Source organism: Thermobia domestica, chromosome 10 (genome assembly GCF_964235325.1).
Source record: "Thermobia domestica chromosome 10, izTheDome1.hap1.1, whole genome shotgun sequence".
Lineage (NCBI taxonomy): Eukaryota > Metazoa > Arthropoda > Insecta > Zygentoma > Lepismatidae > Thermobia > Thermobia domestica.
In genome coordinates this window covers 245,540,421-245,558,988 of record NC_137463.1, presented here as the reverse complement: position 1 = coordinate 245,558,988, position 18,568 = coordinate 245,540,421, and the positions used below count along the sequence as shown (strand labels likewise).

General features: G+C 33.9%; 1 protein-coding gene across 5 annotated transcripts in view; it reads right to left on the bottom strand.

Moving 5' to 3' along the window:
* The window catches only part of twin (CCR4-NOT transcription complex subunit 6-like twin), a 475,631-nt gene extending 459,391 nt beyond the window's left edge, over nucleotides 1–16,240 (bottom strand). Inside the window, exons 1-3 of one of the 5 annotated variants that reach the window (XM_081729449.1) lie at nucleotides 16,103–16,240; nucleotides 13,639–13,746; nucleotides 2,421–2,468 (exon numbers count right to left, since the gene is read on the bottom strand). In XM_081729449.1, the coding sequence (XP_081585575.1) occupies nucleotides 2,421–2,468; nucleotides 13,639–13,687 (97 nt within the window). In that variant the 5' untranslated portion in view covers nucleotides 13,688–13,746; nucleotides 16,103–16,240. Of the gene's footprint in view, nucleotides 1–2,420; nucleotides 2,469–13,638; nucleotides 13,747–15,403; nucleotides 15,965–16,102 lie in introns of those variants that run through there. The other 4 variants (XM_081729450.1, XM_081729451.1, XM_081729448.1 and 1 more) reach the window with 4 other exon arrangements.
* Nucleotides 16,241–18,568: the final 2,328 nt, after the last annotated feature.

Here is an 18,568-nt window from a genome sequence, read left to right as displayed (position 1 = left end):
TTCAAGTAAATGTATTATTACTTGGTAGTTACAGATGCACCGGTCTTGCAAATACAGAGCACTTATCACTGTTCAAAATGGCCGCCCCTGGCCTTCACACAGGTCTGAAGTCTTCGGGGCTAGTCATCCATCACGACATGCACCGTCTCGAGGGGAAAATCCGCCAACGCCTTCATAAGAGAACGCGTAAGACTCAATATTTTGAGGCCCCTTTCAGTAGACGATGCCCTCCAAAACAGATCACAACTTGTAGTTCAATGGGTTGAGATCGGGGCTACTGGAGGGCCAATCTGATGAAGTAATGAGATCAGACACATTCTTCTGAAGCCACTACTGTGTGGACTTTGCTTTGTGGGTCGGTGCCGAATCCTGTTGGAAACTCTACGGCTTATTTTTGAACATGATACGGCACAACAGCTTCACAAATGGCTCCGATACTGTCGTTTGGTACACTCTAGCACACATTTTCGCAGCATTTTCACAGAAGTAAAGGTTAGTTGTGTCATCGTACGATACCCTCCACAAACCATCACTAAAGCGGTATGATGGCGTCTGAGGATCCGCGGCGTGTGTTCCCGAGCTTTCTAGGACATTGAGGCGTAAACTAGGTCGTTTTGAAGATTACAAGTCTCTTCAATTGTGAAGATTTTTTTTTCGTCCGTGAAAAGGATCCTCCTGTGACTACAATTTGCGTAACGCTGAAGGAGCCGTTTCGATTTTTGCTCCTTCTGGAGCTTAAGCTAGGAGTGAGGAAATGACCAGTTATTCTCCGATAAGCCTTGAGTCCTATGTCACTCCTAAGCACACGCGACATAGAAATTTCTGGAACGTTTATCTTGAGCCATCACTGTTTCCTCACAGGATTTCGTCAAATCCCCGACACCACTGCTTTCATGAGCTTCTGGCTTCTCACGCTGCGAGGTCTTCTCTTCCTACGGCGGTCCTCAATTGTCCCTGTATCACAGTATCTCTTTATGGTCCGATGCACGAACATCCTGCTGATCTTCAATTTTTTCAGGGTCTGACGGTGATTTACCAACTTTGTGCAGTGTGATTACTGCTACACGGTTGTCGTAAACATCCCACTCCATTCGACTGGAAGTAAACTTCAGTTTTTCGCTATCAGGACCACATACACAATGACAGTGGTTGTTTTTTGTTTAACCATTACAATGTTAACTCTTGAATTAGTGTTGCGAAGCCTGTCTGAAGTTTGTAACAGAATTTATGATACGACTTATACATAATACAACAACAAAACTGTTTGGTAGCAGATTTTATCGAAAGAGTATCCCATACAGAACATAACTTTTGAAATGTCTACCATTTGTATCTAGTAAGCTGGCAGCACTGAACGTTATACAATTTTCATCTGTAGCCCTTGTTGTCAGTAGTCATGGAGCTCCGAATAACGCATGATCGTCATTTGTTTTCTGTACGGGTAGGAATGTGGAGCGCTTGACGACAAAACAGTGTGTTGTCATAGTGAAAATTTATTGCAAATGCAGTGAATGTAGTGCCGAGACTGTTCGTAAACTCAGTGGAATGTTTGGTCAACTTAATGTATCGAACAAGTCGACAGTGATGACGTTGACCAAATATGCCACGAAGTTTACGAACAGTCTTCTGCACAACATTCATCGCATTTATAGTACGTTTTCACTATGACAACATGCTGTTGCGTCCTGAAAATCTCGATTCCTACCCGTACAGAAAACAGTTACAGACTTTCCAATGCTAATGAAAAAAGAAATCACGACGAAAAAATATAGGTTTCGTAAAGCTGCCAAAAGAAATATTTCAATTATCCAATAGGTAAAAATAAAAAAAATCACATGGAAAGTATATCAATTGTTATGAACATACATTCTACTCTAAATATAACTAAATTGGTAATTATCTCGTTGCAAAATTTTATACGAGTTTCTTAGTGTTTTCGTACGTAGCTCACCAGTACTAAGTAACGACCATAACCAAAAGCAAAATGTAAAAAGGAACTGAGTTAACGATCATGCGCTATTTGGCGCTCCGTCGCCACTAACTACAAAGACAACAGATGAAAATCGTATTAGCGTTCAGTGCTGCAACAGAAATGACGGGAATTTCAATGGCTGTGTGTTGTGTTCTTTACGAGATACCCTATATCTTTGTTTGTCTTCCCATAAGGTCACACACACATACTCCTAACAATGATATACATACTCTCTACAGTGACATGCGTCTTCCAAACAGTAATGCATGTATTACTTATAGTCACTATTGATAATTCTGGAAATTTAACATCAATAAGTATTACAAAGGTAAAGTAATATTGTCCTATGTAACTTCCATACTGAAGCTATATTTACCTTATAGTGTATGAATCAACAAACAAAAAAAAAAAAAAATCTTATATACTGTATATCTTGCATTTTACTTACCAAATGTGTGGCCAGATTGTCCATCAAAGCTTGAAGTCATAACCCAGCCTGCACGTAAATAAAACAGAACAAATGTTTAGGGGAAATGATTCAAGAACATAAAAGAAAACGTAACTTAGAAAAATAATAATTTTTGTCTTACCTGGATATAAAAAGGAGACTATTATAAATCAAAAGATCTCTAACACTACTGCTACTGAAGCAGACATGGACTTAGAAGACAGCAAAAGTGAGCATAAAAATATAGCTTACATGAATTCTAGAGAAAAAGTGCGAAAAAATCTACCTTAAATGTAAACTTTGAATTCACCATAAAAGGCACAAAGAATGTACACCCATGTCCAAAATGATTGTCGCATATCTATAACTGTCTTGTTGTAAGAACATAATTTAATAATGATTTTGCAGGGTACTTTTAATACTGATACTATGTGTATAATCGGGAAATGTATATTTATGGTAAATTTCATAGGAACAGAATTATTATAAATACGAAAATTAGAATGAGTAAAACAAAATTTTGATAAATGGACAAGAAAGTTTTATTTTCGTTTTATCGTTCTTATTTACTGTCTTTTGACATGACATACACGTCTTTGCCGACAATATATAATACTAACATTGTAAGAAATACCGGGCGAATTCGTTATCAAATTATATTCCTACAACAACATATTTATAGATTTGTGACAATAATTTTGGACACGAGTGTACATATATCTTGTGACTTTTTCACCCAACAAAATAATACAGCAAAATGTCCCAAATGAGAATTCACCTCTTTTGTATATCCTTTTCATGAATCGGGAAAAAGCAAGAGTAGCATGCATTTAAGCCTGTATCTCTGCTTTTAAGTTTAAAACTCATTTAATGAGGGATTTAATTTAGAACATTTTTTATTTTCTACTCTAGAAATACTACACATAAATTACGGAAGTCTTAGGACTTAGCAACACAAATTTTATCAATGGTATCTAACTTAACTAAACTACCTATCCTATGGTAGAAACAGATACAGAAAAAAACATGTAATGAGTAAAGTATTGCTGCTGATTAAATTCGCCATTAAATACAAAGCAGTCAATATAGTGTGTTAACGTGATAATCTTTACACACAAAAGCATGAATTCTGACTGACTGGTCATACCTAGGACAAATTGCTTACGCTAGAAACTCGATAATTGGACATTACACAGGATTTCTGATGTAGAGAGTCACTAAAGAAGGAATTCTGGAAATTCGACTTGTAAGACGGAAGGGAGGGGGGGGGAATGAGACAGAGAATGAGGTTGCAAGTATTATAATAAGACATCTATATCATGGAATTCCTTAATTAATTAACAGGAAATTTCGTATCTGGACTATTGGATTACAATTATATTACGATATCCATAGCTTGGAATCCCTCAAGATGGTTTATATATTGACTAGGATATATCTCTCAACAGTCGAAGGGTTATTGTATGCTCAGTGTACAATAACAGTGAGTGTCTACTGCCATGTGTTTAATCCTTTTAACCTTTCCAAATTCTCCTTGAACGTTTAAAATCCCTTTTGAATTTTAAGCAAGTAGATGAAGGAAGAAGGTTCTTCCGAAAGCGTTACTTGTTACCTGTAGAAGAAAACTCTTCTATAGTTTTTTGCTCTGATTATTAGCCTTTTTGTTTGTTTTTCATTAAATATCACTACTTGCAGTATTCTGATATGAAATATCATAGTTTTTTTTTTTTTTTTTTTCATTTTTCTGTGGCATATAGAACTTCAGCACATTTCTCATTTTATGAAAAGTTGCAGTAAAATCTGTTTGAAATATGTGTTGAGTTGACGGAATAATTCAGAAATAAAATGTCTTAGCTCGTATATTACAAACCACAACTGTGAGTTATTTTTAAAAAATATAACCGTTTTAGGTATGGTCAGATCTAAAATATTTATATAGTTGTTTGCTTATAATCACGAAGTAACCTTCATACTGGCACCTATGCTACTTAGTCGTCTAGTAATTTGGTGAGATTACTGTTGTAAGACGATTAGCCAGTCAACACAACGAAAGTAGCTATTGAATTTAAACCGAGTTTTACTTAGGATTCTTGTTTCAAATCTGTTCATTAATATACTGGCTAATCTATACATGTAACAAAAGATGTATATTATGCTTCAGTGTAACTATGGAGCAATTTCAACCGTCAATGTAACTATGGAGCAACTGTTACACATATGTCTCACAATCTGAAAATAAAACAAACCCTAGCATCCCTAGAGGAGTGACATGTAAAAATAATTGAAAAAGGTTCATATTAATTCAAATTCATAGTTTTCGGGATTGCTGAGATTATTGCAGGGTTACCAGTTTATTCATTTCCCCTGACTTTCTTATTTTCATTTTCCCTGACTTTTCCAGGTCTTCTCGGTCTGTAGAGCACATATTCCAGATTAGATTTCTTGAGTTTCTAGAGTACATTTTAGCTTCTAAGAGTAGGAAATCTCTGTTAGCTAAAAGATATTTTATTTTTAAAAAAGAAAGAAGGTCCCACAACAACATCCACTCTCTGTCTTTCTGTGTATTCTTTATATAAGCAAATAATAATAATAACAAAAAGTTACATGTATTGTGATGACAATAAACAGATCGTAGCATACAAGATACTATGACTAACAAACATAGCAGTGACAAGTTTTCATTGCGTCACGGAAGAGATTTTCTTAAGGTGGCAATTTCCACGTTGATACCTTGTTTTCAGTAAGGTTGTGTACGCTCTTATTAAGGTTTCACTTCTAATAAATCTCTTCGTAAGACGATGTATCATATGTTTACATTCTATAGACAAAGACGGTTTTAGTTGCTTTAACGATTGAAATTTTACAGGAAAGACTGGCGGATTATCAACTGCTTTCTGAACAATTCCATCTTCCAAATACTTTGGAAGTCACTCTTAAATTGTTCCAAGTTCTTCTTGGTATGCGGTGGTAAGTCAATAGCGCGCTGAGCAGACTCGGTATTCTCCATCCAGCACCAACTACAGAATTTCTTTGGAAATTTATTAATACCTGTGCACGATATGAAATCTGCCCAACGTGCTGTCCTCGGAAAGTCTGTAGCCTTTTCAAAACTTTATTATTAATATTTCAGCCTGCAGCATTATGTCGAGTTTAAGTGATCTATGAACGATATGCAAACTGCAAGAACCAAGTCGAAGAGTTAGGCACAATCTTCATCTTGTACAATTTCAGTAGACAAATTGCGATGAAATTTCCAGTTGGCACTGAGTCCATTCATGGAAATTTGGATTATTCTGGATAATGACAATTAAGAACTGCTTTGAATTTGCGAAGTAGGTCATCCGCAGTAGAATGGTCAAGAAAAACAGAATTCCAATATCTAAGTGATATATGTTTAATTGTGTTATCCCAAAGGAGAATAAGCATATCCATTTGTCCTTGCTGAATTACGTTATTTAGAGACTTATTGAAGGAAACGATTATATTTGGATGTTCCTTAAGAATTTCAAGTAACTGGATCTTAAAAGATGGCACCAACCCATACATAACAACATAGGATGACTTTGTTCTCACCATTGAAAATTTCTGAGCTATTTAACTATCAGAAAACATACGCTCAAACACCACACCCAAATCAGTGCATGACTTAAATGAAAAATGACCTATGACTACTTTCATTGCCCATATGATCACAGTACTTGTTACCTCCTCTTTCATAACATAGACATGCTATTGATTTTGATACCTGTTAGGTCTGTTTACTTTTGGTACCTTGTGGGAAACAAAGTACTACTTTAATTAACTTTCCTATCTTACTAATAATTACTAATGAATGATGATATCTCTTTCTTTCACTGTCAACTTTTAATCGACTTTAACCGGCATAATCGTGGGACGTAAAGATTTCATTTTTTTTAATCGACTTACACCAACACATCCACTAAACAACTTTCCACCAAGGAGAAACAAACTAATTTCTGTCCATATCTAATATAAATACACAGAGTAAATTATTTTTTTTTTTTTTTAAAGAAAAGGGTTTAACCCCCCTCCCAAAAAACGGGTTTAAACCAAAATAACCTGGTTTTTCGGTTTTTTCAATAAAAACCATGGTTTTTGCCAACCCTGTGTGGCAAATTTCATGTCAAAAGACTAGTAAATAAGAGCAATAAAACGAAAATAAATCTTTCTTGTCCATTATAGCAACCTTTTGTTTTACTCATTCTAATTTTCGTATTTATAATTCTTTTCCTATGAAATTTACCACAAATATACATTTCCCGATTATACACATAGTATCAGTATTAAAATATAATGCAAAATCATTATCAAATTATATTCTTACAAGAAGACAGTTATAGATATGCGACAATCATTTTGGACGTGAGTGTACATAAAAAGTATTTGAGTCTAATACTACGATCATGAAATGACACATTTTGAATGAATAGGAACAAAGATACAAGGAATTGAAAATCTGACTTTTTATCTTTTTTTTTTCAAACGCATTTATTTCGAGGAACTGCTTAGATAGATCTCACCCAATTACACATATGATTATCAACAGATGTAAAGATTATAAGATTCATTATTTAGTTTTTTCCCCGAAATCACTTGGTTCTTATTTGTAACTGCAATGAGTATAAATACAGTGTGGACGTATGGCATAAAAACCACAGTGTATAAAACATGAACCAACTTGTGCTAAAAAGCACGAACCCTATCTAACCGAGACAGGGCAGAAGTGCAGCAGGGAGGCCGAGTGTTAGCGAGGGCGCGCGCGTAAGTAGTGAGCAGGTGCGTCAGCGATGATAGGTACGCGCATAAAAAGAGATGAATAAGAACAACTCACTAAGTCACAGTTCCAGCTCTGGATACGTCGATGGACTTGACGGAGATACTAAATGCCATCCGATCATAATGACGTTTTCAGGAATTTAATATCTCAATCTGCTCCAGAGATATAGTAAAACAAACTTACGTAATACCGAAAATTTATTGTAATTACAACTGGGCCTACCAAAAAGTATGGTTTTATTGTTATACCAGGTATAAACAAAGCAAGTCACAAATTATTTTAGAAAGATTCCACAAATATACCATTTTAAATAATAGTGCAATCTTTTCTATAAAGGGACGTTAAACTCACAATCAACTCAACTCATATCTCCGGCACGGTTTAAGATATCAAACTACTGTAAACTGCATTATAATCTTTATGTTTATTGAATACCATCCACTCAATTGGGTGTGATACTTGTTTTAACACTCTTTTCAAACTATTGTCCTTTGGAAAATATAATGATAGTGATACTCTTAGTAAATGATTGATATTCCCAGTAGAATTAGTGTTTATGAACAGAAATTTATAACTGAATAAGTACGGGTATAACCAGTGATAATGCAAATTAATTGTTTCCCGAATGATCTATTTTCTCGATTTTTCCGGATATGAATATATAATAAGATTGCTAACTCTGGAAAATAAAATTACCTCCTAAAAATTCCCTATGATATGGGCCTAAGTATGAAGCATCTCTCTTCAGATCAATTCAAGGAAAGAAAATGTACTATCATGGACAAAAGTGCATTAGCACCTGTATTCTGCATATCGTTAATATATTCACTAATAAGCTTAATAGATATATTGTGCTAAAACTGAGAAACTGAAATCAGCATTAATCATTTTATTGAATTTAGCAGTAACTGCTACTTCTTTAAAATTATCGAAACAGCTGAACAGATTAATCCTTACGTGACAATTTTGAACTTACAAAATGAAATTTACTTTTTAAACTTATACTTCAACTACAGGAAATTGCTTTAAGTCACCATAATGAAAAAGTCGGAAGTTTAAGAAAAGTTGTTAAATGAAGCAGCTAGAAACGTGAAACTAAACAATGCAATAAACATTGTACTAACGCCTAAGAGTTATTTGTTTAACGCCTAATAATGCCTAGAGTTATTGCCAATAATCAATGGACGATACAAATTTATCTGCACAGTTATAACAAATAAACTTCCGTCTCTATTGTTGAAAACATTGTTTCACAATAAAATCTAATTGCAGGCTCTCCGATGCTAACGAAATAAATATAGGAGATTTCGTAAAGCTGTGAAAAAGGAAATTTTCAATTATCGAATAGGTAGAAATGAATATATATATATATATATATATATATATATATATATATATGGAAAGCACACCAACTGTTATGAACATACAACTACCTGAAATGTAAAATAAAATCTAAAACGTACACATTCTGCAGCTGGCGCTTTTAAGGTAACATCTGACTATGTGTAACATATTCTACAATTATTCTACAGTTAGTGCTGAAAGTATTAATACACCTAAAATAAATTACTTACAGGTCTTCAAAAACACTACCCCATAGAACTTTTTAATGAATATGACAAAACTAGTTTTTGTTTCATTCTGTAGGTGTATGAATATTTTTTGCGCTAACTGTATATTGTTTGGTGTAATTATCTTTAAACAATAAGTAGGAATGGACAGAACACAGGAGAGTTTCAACTCAACCACCCTACTGTGGAGACAAAAGGCCCTCCAACCACCCACACCTTATTTCTTTATGATATTTTCAAAAGTGGAAGTAACAATCACAAAAATATAGCAGGTTTCGCTAAAATGTAGGAAATATAGGAGCCTGTAGTTGTTACCAAATTTCTTATGTTAAATAAATTTAATAAAAAAATAATCTGTCATAGATTAAAAAACAATATTGCTTAATGTATAACATAACGGAAATTTGTATTTGTAAAACCACTGTTGAAGAATTTCGATATTTTATTCTGAATTATATATTTTAAAATATCGGTCATAAAGAGGCTGGTAAGAAGTTTCTACCGATCAATGGCCTTAATCAAAATAACAGCAATATTTCCGACCAGGGCGGTGAAATACCGTCTAGTTGGCAGTTCTAATATATAAGGAAGCAAGTGCAACTAGGAGAAATGTTGACAAAGGTTCCAGCAAGGATCGAAATCATACAAAGTAAAATTTCACATGATACAGAGGTGAATGCCTGCTACTTACTATATCCTATAGTATTCTTTTGCAAATAGTTCTTCCATCCTTTACTTTCTTCCTTCATGTTCTTAAAACTCCATATCCTAAAGAGCATACGCAAGGGATGTTGAACTTAATATTTCAATTATTTACCAGGAGTTTATATGCTGAATTTCATCTTCCTATCTTTAGATATACACAAGATACACTATTCTTGCGAAAAATTCCCCCCTTTTTTTCTTACGATTTATTTTTCCATAAATCCTTCCTTATCTCTTGCTTTTGTAACAAAATTAACAATCTACCCAAATTTTGTTTCTACCTATAGTAGTATGGCCTAGGCAATGATGAGTCACTATCTTCCACCCTTTTACGTAATAATATTGACTGTTTTCATTTCGAAGTCTTATCTTGGAACAGATTTAATCTACTTCTACAATCAATTCTCGTAATAATTCAGAGGCTCTTTGTATTTCAATGGTCAACTCTTTTTGTGGTCCGAGAGATCCGGATCGAAGCTAGATGCGCACTGATGAAAACATGGACAAGATTTCAATTTGACTCGGACAGTGACTTCAACCGGTTCTTATATGTTCAGTCACCTCCTGAAACTGTTTGTACCTCAGTCACTTGTTGGAACTGTTTGTGCGTTTTGGTGATCATATAGTCCACTTTTCATACACAACTTTATTGATTTAAAAAATGGTTTACTTACGCTAACAGGAGAGCGGCGAAGGGGAACGCCCCGCAGGGCTCGTTTTACCCCTATGATAATTCCACATGACATTACATCACGATCGGGTGGAGCAACTTCAATGTGATTCCTAAACAGCTCCAAGAACCGGATCAGATGAATAGGTTGCAGTCATTGTCCGAGTCAAGAGTAAAAACTTGCCAAAATATGTAATTATAATTTACAAGTAAACACTAGCTAAAACAAGGATATCTCCTGAAATTGTCAGACTACATACGTAGGAAGGTCTAATTATATATAAGCGATTATGATAACCATTCACTTCCTGTCAATGGCTATCTATATTATTCTCTCTCTCTCAGGCACACAATACACATAGCTGAATGAATGTAATTCGTCACTTGATAGTAATTTTAAAGTTTTCACTCTATATGAAACAGAACCGAAATTAATTTCCAAGCAAAAGGATTCTTGGTAATGGAAAACAACTGTTTCCTTGTTAACTTTAGTGGTGCTCCTTCGCTTTTATTAAAAATTTGGAAAATTTACAGGAGAAAGGAGGTAAGAAATGATGATTTGGAGTTTTTATGTGATCTTTAAGTGTGTAAGCTTGGAAGAAAAGTTGTTTAAAACGAAAAATTGGAAATGGAAGTTGGTACTATTTGCAAGACGCGGAGGGTTTGGATGCTTAACCTAACTTAACAATTTTTAATGTTTTAAGCGCTTTTTCTTTTTATAGGTGTGAATCTGAAGAAGCCCTACATTCAATTCCATACTCATTGAGGCTGCGCTATGGAACCGAATTCGAACCCACTAGTCCCCACTAGATTTGCACATGCAAATTACACCAACGAGCATATAGTAAAGATTCAAATATTCGTATATTAAGCTCTTAAGGAGAGCGATAACAACACATTAACACGTTTTACTAACCAAAAATATTTTTGGTTGCATATTGCTAAACTGTCTCTAAATTAATGTTGTTTCAACAACTAAGAGTAGAACATAAATTACTCACCACTGGGGAGCACATAAAGTTAGTATTGTGTTAATACTTTTTCGTGCTGATTACGGAATTTATATTCCTTTTGGAAGGGATTAGTATTTTTGTAGAGAGGTATTGAAGACCCCACTACATATGCACCAACTCAGATTGCAAGTATGGATACTACGGTAATTAATAATATAAAACAAAACTTAAGAGCTCTTACGAAGCAAATTCTTTTAGTACACACGCGTGAGTGAGTTCATCTTCAGTAGAAGACTGTTCATAAGTAGTGTTGAACTTAGATTCAAATAATTTCCTCAAACACAAAATCGTTTTGACTTCTTAGCTTTTTCGAAAAATTATATTTTCATTTAACTTTCCCAGAACACTAATCCTATACAAATTTTTCTCAGTGGGAATTACATCAACTTCACAGTAAACGACACTCAATTTGCAATATATTGGGCAAACAACCGGCAGGGTTCTAGAACACTGATTCCCCTCTCCATTGAGTTGTAATAAAGATACAAAACAAAGTGCCCTGCGGGGCTCCTAATCCTTCTTCACCCGCTTGGCAATACTTTGTGAATTAAGTACTGGGCTGTGGTGCAGAGAGGTACCAACCTCTCTACTAACCTATATGAGAGACCTTCAATCTAGAACCTTTCCCGAACAACCGAAGTACCAGGGTGTCTATTAAGTTTCATTTTCAAAATTCCAGTATATTCATTATAACTATCAGCGAAATTCCAATACCTAATAAAATGATTTTATAGAAGTTCTTTAGGAATCATTACACTCTTGAAGATTTCAGATTTGTAATTGTTTTACCATCAAAAGAATATTTTATTTTTAAATAAATTTAGTTACCTTAATTTTCTTTTAATACGATGAATTTTTTTTAACACTTTCTAAAGAAACTCCCAGCCCTCCACTCCACCCATTGCTTTAAATATCTAATTACAAAATGTATACAACTCTTGCTTTGGAAACATTTACAATCTCAATGGATACAAAAGTGTCCCTAAGACTATTAAAACCATTACAAAAAAAAAAAAAAAATATCAGGTTCATGATTTTTCCAGTAGGTGGATCAAAATTCCAGTATCAAAATTAAATTTTAGTATAATTCAAGTATTTCCAGTATTAGTAGACACCCTGAGTACGTTGGGGTCACTCGTAAGCACGGTTGGCAAAACCCATGGTTTTTATTGAAAAAAACAAACAAAAACTGGTTTATTTGGTTTAAACCCGGTTTTTATAGTTTAATCCAGGTATTTTGGTTTAAATAATTCGTTCTATGTATTTCTAACACATATGGAGACAAACAAGTTTGATTCGCATTGGTGTTATTACGCAACAAACGGGTTATACTGGAAGGGGTCACATAAGCTTAAAGCGGAAACCAAACCGCTTTTCGGCCTACATCTGAGACATTGTCCTCCATTTGAATTCGAAACCGGGACTAATTGTCCGCAAATGCGATACGTCTGCCAACTCACTCATGAAGAACTCCTGATAAAAATACATTGTATTAATCTTTATATACTTGTTAATATAATTGTCAAGAGTAATTTCAGAAGAACAAAAAGATAAACAATTGCACAAATGGAACCATTATACAGAATTACATTTGGACAAATTCAAAATACTGCAGAGTACAGAAGAACTAACTTAGTCCAAGTTAGTTCACTACGACTTTTATTAGTTCAAGTTAAAGAAATACGACGACTTAATTTGCATATCAGTAAGAAAAGTGAATAAAGATACGAATTATTTGAGTCCACTTTGGCTCTAGCCCATTTATACATAAATAGATACCAAAGATACTTCTGATTTCAGTAAATGCCTATCGTTTGGTTTGTATGATCTCCCCCCCTTAAAAAGGGGGACGGCATTTCGATGTATTTTTTAATAGTAAACGTTATTAAAATGAAACAATATTTAGAATTTTTCTTTGATTATAATTGCATAACAAGAATAACAAATTATTAAAAAATCACAAAAGAAACATTCATAAACCTATTTTTTTTTTTTTTTTTTTTAAAAAAAAGTTGCTTTTGCAGTATAATCTCTTTGAGTAATGAATGGCGAATTTAGGTCTGAATATAATACGAATAACATAAGGAGTGAAACGTGATAACTCACAAATGTGTTCATCAAGATTTTACTAACACTTACAATTTTACGAAAATATTCCGTTTTTTGGTTTAAACCAGCCACACCTGTTCGTAAGTTTTCGTAATTCGTAGATCGTAACTAATCAAAGCGCTGCAACTCATTGCCATAAATTAAGAAGAAGAATGCCATATTTGCATTCAGTTCCAGTGGACATTCCCTGATTTTACACAAAATACCATACTAATAGCAAACTAATCTCCTCTCCTGCTTCAAAAATTATGAATGAGATATTCACGCGATTCTTTTAAGATACTAATGACATAGACTTTAAAAGAATACCACATTTTACACTACCACATACCTTAAAAAGAAAATTACTTACTATCTTTTGTAGCAAACATGGGCATGTCGCATAATGTCCCAAATAACATCTCGCATCGACTTTAGTTCAAAGTGGGACACCATATGGCATATAGTAGAACAACTCCATCTTAAATAAAATAAATGAAAAAAAGTATAGAATCTAAGCCTATAATTCTCGATAATCCTAAATTACTACAAAATTTTGGTTAAACCATTATTCATCGAAACCAAGGAACGCACAAAATTTAATGGATACACCACTGTATCTTATTATTATCTCTGCAACACAGTACAGATTAATTCTACACTGAAAGGAGAAAACGACACCTTAATTAAAAATGTATGATAATTTTCTCACAGACAGTATTATCACTATTTTATTTTAATTTTTTTAAGAAAAAAGATAAATTTAATAAGCTCGAACTCCATTATGTTATTCCCTTTGCCAGAATGTTATCACTATGTAAATGCACAAATAAATATAAACTGACAATTTTAAGGCACAATTACATCAAAGCTATACCATACTATGTCCCACTTCAAACTGCTTTGAATGTTTATGTCTGGCACAACTTGTTTTTGGCTAATGTTTAGCAGAAGGGCTTCAGCATTTGTTTCTAAAAATGTTACAATTTCGGTCATTTCTGTTCACATTAGGTTAGGGTAGTTTAGTTGGGGTTAATTTAGTTTAAGTTAGATTAGGTTTATGTTAGTGTTGGAGTCCAACATAATTTTCCAAAAAATGATAGGATTTCGCTTATTTCTGCTTATATTAGGTTAGTTTAGGTCGGGTTAGGTTAGATTTGATTCTGGTATGTTAGGTCTAAGTACTAGCATCATCCATTTCTCCTATAAATTTTGCGTCTTTTACATGCTCCTGGACCCCTTCTGCTAAACATAACCTTTTTTTTTTTAATGAATTTGGGTTAACTTTACAATACACCCTCCAGCTGCGCTTCCATACGTAGAACATCTTTAAAAAGGGTATACGTAGTAAAGTACGATAGGGTAGAGAAGAGTAAAATAGGGATAAGTAGGGTCGGGTTAGCTTAGGGTTAGGAAAGTTCGGACCATTTTGTTAAATGGTGTAATTTTTCGTCTCTGCATAAAGATACCATCTGAAGTGGGCATTGTAAAGTTAAGCTATCAATTGATATACAGAACTAAAAGCAAAGTAATTCCTTCAGCGTCATGTCAGCCATGATAATACTAAGACTTAAAAAATAAAAATAAAGCTAAAGGCAGGTAACTCAACAAGTATTGCTAACATAACGAACGAAATCTGCTGATTTTCAACTACATATTGTACTACCTTACATTAGTTACAGTGATCGCAGCCTCATAAATATAATAAAGCTTAGAAAACAGAATAACTGCTATCAAATCCCAGCTCTTTGCAGAAATCATTTTTCTTTTCCATTAATGTATCCGCTATATAATGAGGTAATAGATAAACATTACACTTTGCGCTTAGAATACAATCTCATTCACATACAATGTTGATTCCCTTTCCAAATCATTATTTCTTTTTTAAGTAGTATTCGTAACGTCCACGGTGTACGCTACTGTTATAGTGCAATCAAAGTGTCAGAATATTATCACATGGATATATATAATGAGCATTGTGTGTACTCTGCAGGGTTACGTACCATATGCCTTGCACTTAAGAATGTACAAGGACAAACGTTTCTAATAACATTACAATACAACGGATGTACTACCGCAAATTAAGTAGCCACTCTCTTTTGACTCCCAGAAAAACAAACGATCACCTGTTATCTCACCTTGAATATTTGCATGCCATTCGTTTTCATGATCGTTTTCTTCGCACTCTGTTATCAATTCTTCATAATTATTAACAGGATACGTTAACATATTCTGCAACAACCACAGTATTGAGAAATATTTGCACCTTCAGAATCAGAAAATGCTGTACTTTTAACACTAGTATAACAGTCTACATAAGTAAAGAATAAATTCACTTGTCACATTATTTATAAGAAATTAAAATATTTGAAACAGTATTGAAATTGTAGTTGTGGTTTCTAATTCCACCACCAAGCGATGTAAGCGTAAGTTTTCTTTTTGAGTTTTAATGCACTGTATTCCATAAATAGCTTACTGTGAACATTTTTGACATATGAAGAATACCGTAATGGACTTAGATTACGACACGTCAAAATCTCAAAAGATAGCACAAGAAAGTCAATGACTGTCCCCGTAAACAAAATTATACTAAACACCTATACTTCTACTCATAAGCTAATATCAATGGTTGTACGGTCGGAGAAATTCATTCGTGTATCATTGGTTGTTACGCTCCGAATTCTTCCGAATCAATCGAACATCGACGAACATTCTGTAATATGGCTGCGCCCGGTGTACACAGTTTATTTATTTTGTTTGCATTAAAACCTTATTGTATCCCACCTAAATTTCTTCCAAATATTTACACAAATACTTTCATTGAAGACATACTGTACCTAAAAAGCCATTTTTGTTCATTGGGAAGCGCTGTAGAAAAATTGTTCGCAATTAAAAGTTAAATATTTTGTCTCAAACATCTCTCATGTTGCAGACTTCATGCACAGAATAACGCCATCTCAAGTCTGTCTCAGAAGCTCCTTCCAGAATCACAAAACAAAACAAGTGCACCACCTGGCAAATAAAGGGAATTTAGAGCGGGAAAGTGGTTCAGTGGAAAATGGTCGGATACTTCCATGTTTTTGTTGAATTTATCATTCAGCGACATTGGAAAACATTCAACATTAATAATTACTTCACCCATACTCAAGATCTAGTGGTGTTTCCAAACATATCCCGCTATCTCTATTAAATTATTTATTTATTAAAAAAATCCGGATAAAATTGTAAATGTTATTTTACACTGGAATATTTCCGTTCATCTGTAAAGGACTATTATAAAATAAATTAATAAAAAGAAATATCTAGCAAAAGAAAAATGTACATAATATCAAGTAGTTGAACACGTATTTCTACGTATTTCCTTTGAATTTGATCCTTAAACGTTCAATTATTTTCTACTTTTCAAGTTGGTCCTTTGTCGTACATTTTCTTATGGCTCTTTCCTTTTTTCAATGAATTTTCTCCTAAGTTCAAAAATATAGTACTTGCAGTTTACGTTGCCGTTTCACTTTTCAATTTATCCTGCTTAATTATTCAGTAATTCTAGCACAGGTAAGTGTATCTTACAACCCATAGTAAAGCATCTCGACAAACAATTCAGCCCGCCACGAACATTGGACTTCTGCTAGATTCAAACAAGTTCATTTTTTTTTTTTTTTTACCAGTCACCTCATTATTGCGAACCTCTGATTGGCTTATTAAATACATTCTGTTATTATTTTGCTACAACAATTTAAAAATCGTATTATTTATAGAACCGATTTGTACTAATAAGGCTCTAGTAAATAGTAAATATACATACTGTAATTTATTTGTTTGGTGCCATACTTGAATCCTAGCCATTACCTTTACACTCTTTTCTCAAAGTTTCTGAATAAACGAGATATAGTGATTCGGTATAAATCAGAAATATTTTTTTAGAGATAAATAAAAAAAAACAGCATCTTCTAACCCTATCGTTCAAAAATCATCTTTAAACCAGCACTACGAAGTCAATTGAGCGGCAAGAGCCTGCTTGACAGATTTGAAAAAAAAAAAAAAAAAAGTGGATCAAGTTAATGCGTATTCTGCAAAGTGAATTGCAAAGTGAATGGCAAGACAAAATTCTCCATATTTTCTTTCACCCTTAGGTTATATCACAATATGAATATTTATTGTACCTGTCAGCAAGGGCGACGATTTCTCTGTAAATTTGGGGGGGGGCATTCAGATACAGAAGATATATATATGAGGATTTTAATACAAATTGCATTCAAATTATGCCAAATATTGTATATTCATAAATACAATAGGGGTCTACATTAGCTTTGGGGGGCCGCCCCCACCAAGATCGGCGCCCTTGCCTGTCAGTTTCTGTTTTTGATGTTAATCGTTCTAAATCAAATTAGTAAGCCTTCATGCCAATTTTAATCTAATTCGAACAATGGGCACATTCCTTAAAGGTTTGCGTCAACGCAACGCAAATTTGAGAATAGTTTGTTTATAACCATGCTGTTTTAATTATTTTGCGTTGCGTATAGACATAATGGAACTAACTATGACAACATTAGTGATGGCATGGGTGTCCGAAGTGGAAAGCAGGTGGGGCCTAGGGCCTCTCTTGGTCACGAAAATGTATATATAATATAGCAAACTACGTATATTAAATACCAGAACTACCAGATGTAATATTAGAATCATGGATATGGGCCCTCTCTAGAAACTTTTCTTCGGGCGCCCCTGAGTGATGGTATTGGATCAATCAATAATTGCATTGAAATATACCAATAAAATATGTAAATGTGTATCACTAGCTTAATCTGCATGTATAGTTAATGCATACATGTAATTTAATCAACCTAAAGATTAAATCCACTTTAAACTCTTTCCGCCTTATGCAGAGTCATTTTGCCATATGATTAGTATCATACTAAAGTGCTGACTACTGCAGGAAACTTATGTTAGTCGAACTCTTTAGTACGTAACTAATCACACATCAAAACGACTCTGCATAAGGCCCTTCGTGTGTTATAAATTGTGTATAATTCAAATCGAAGACTATTTGAATAAGTGGCGATAAGTCGCGATTCGTTTACCGTATCCATGGTGGTAAGCAAGTTAATAATGTGCAAAAGTTATCGTAGTAATTTTTGCTCTCTCATAAATTTAAAAAAGTCACTTGGCTTTAACCATATTTTCTCTGTGTTCCAGTGCGAGACTATAACTTCAGCTCCTCCTGATGGATACAAGAATTGTTCAAGTTTGTCCTGTTATCTGCAAGCGAAAGGGAGCAAGTAGTTTTAACTTGTCAAGTTAACGGCATC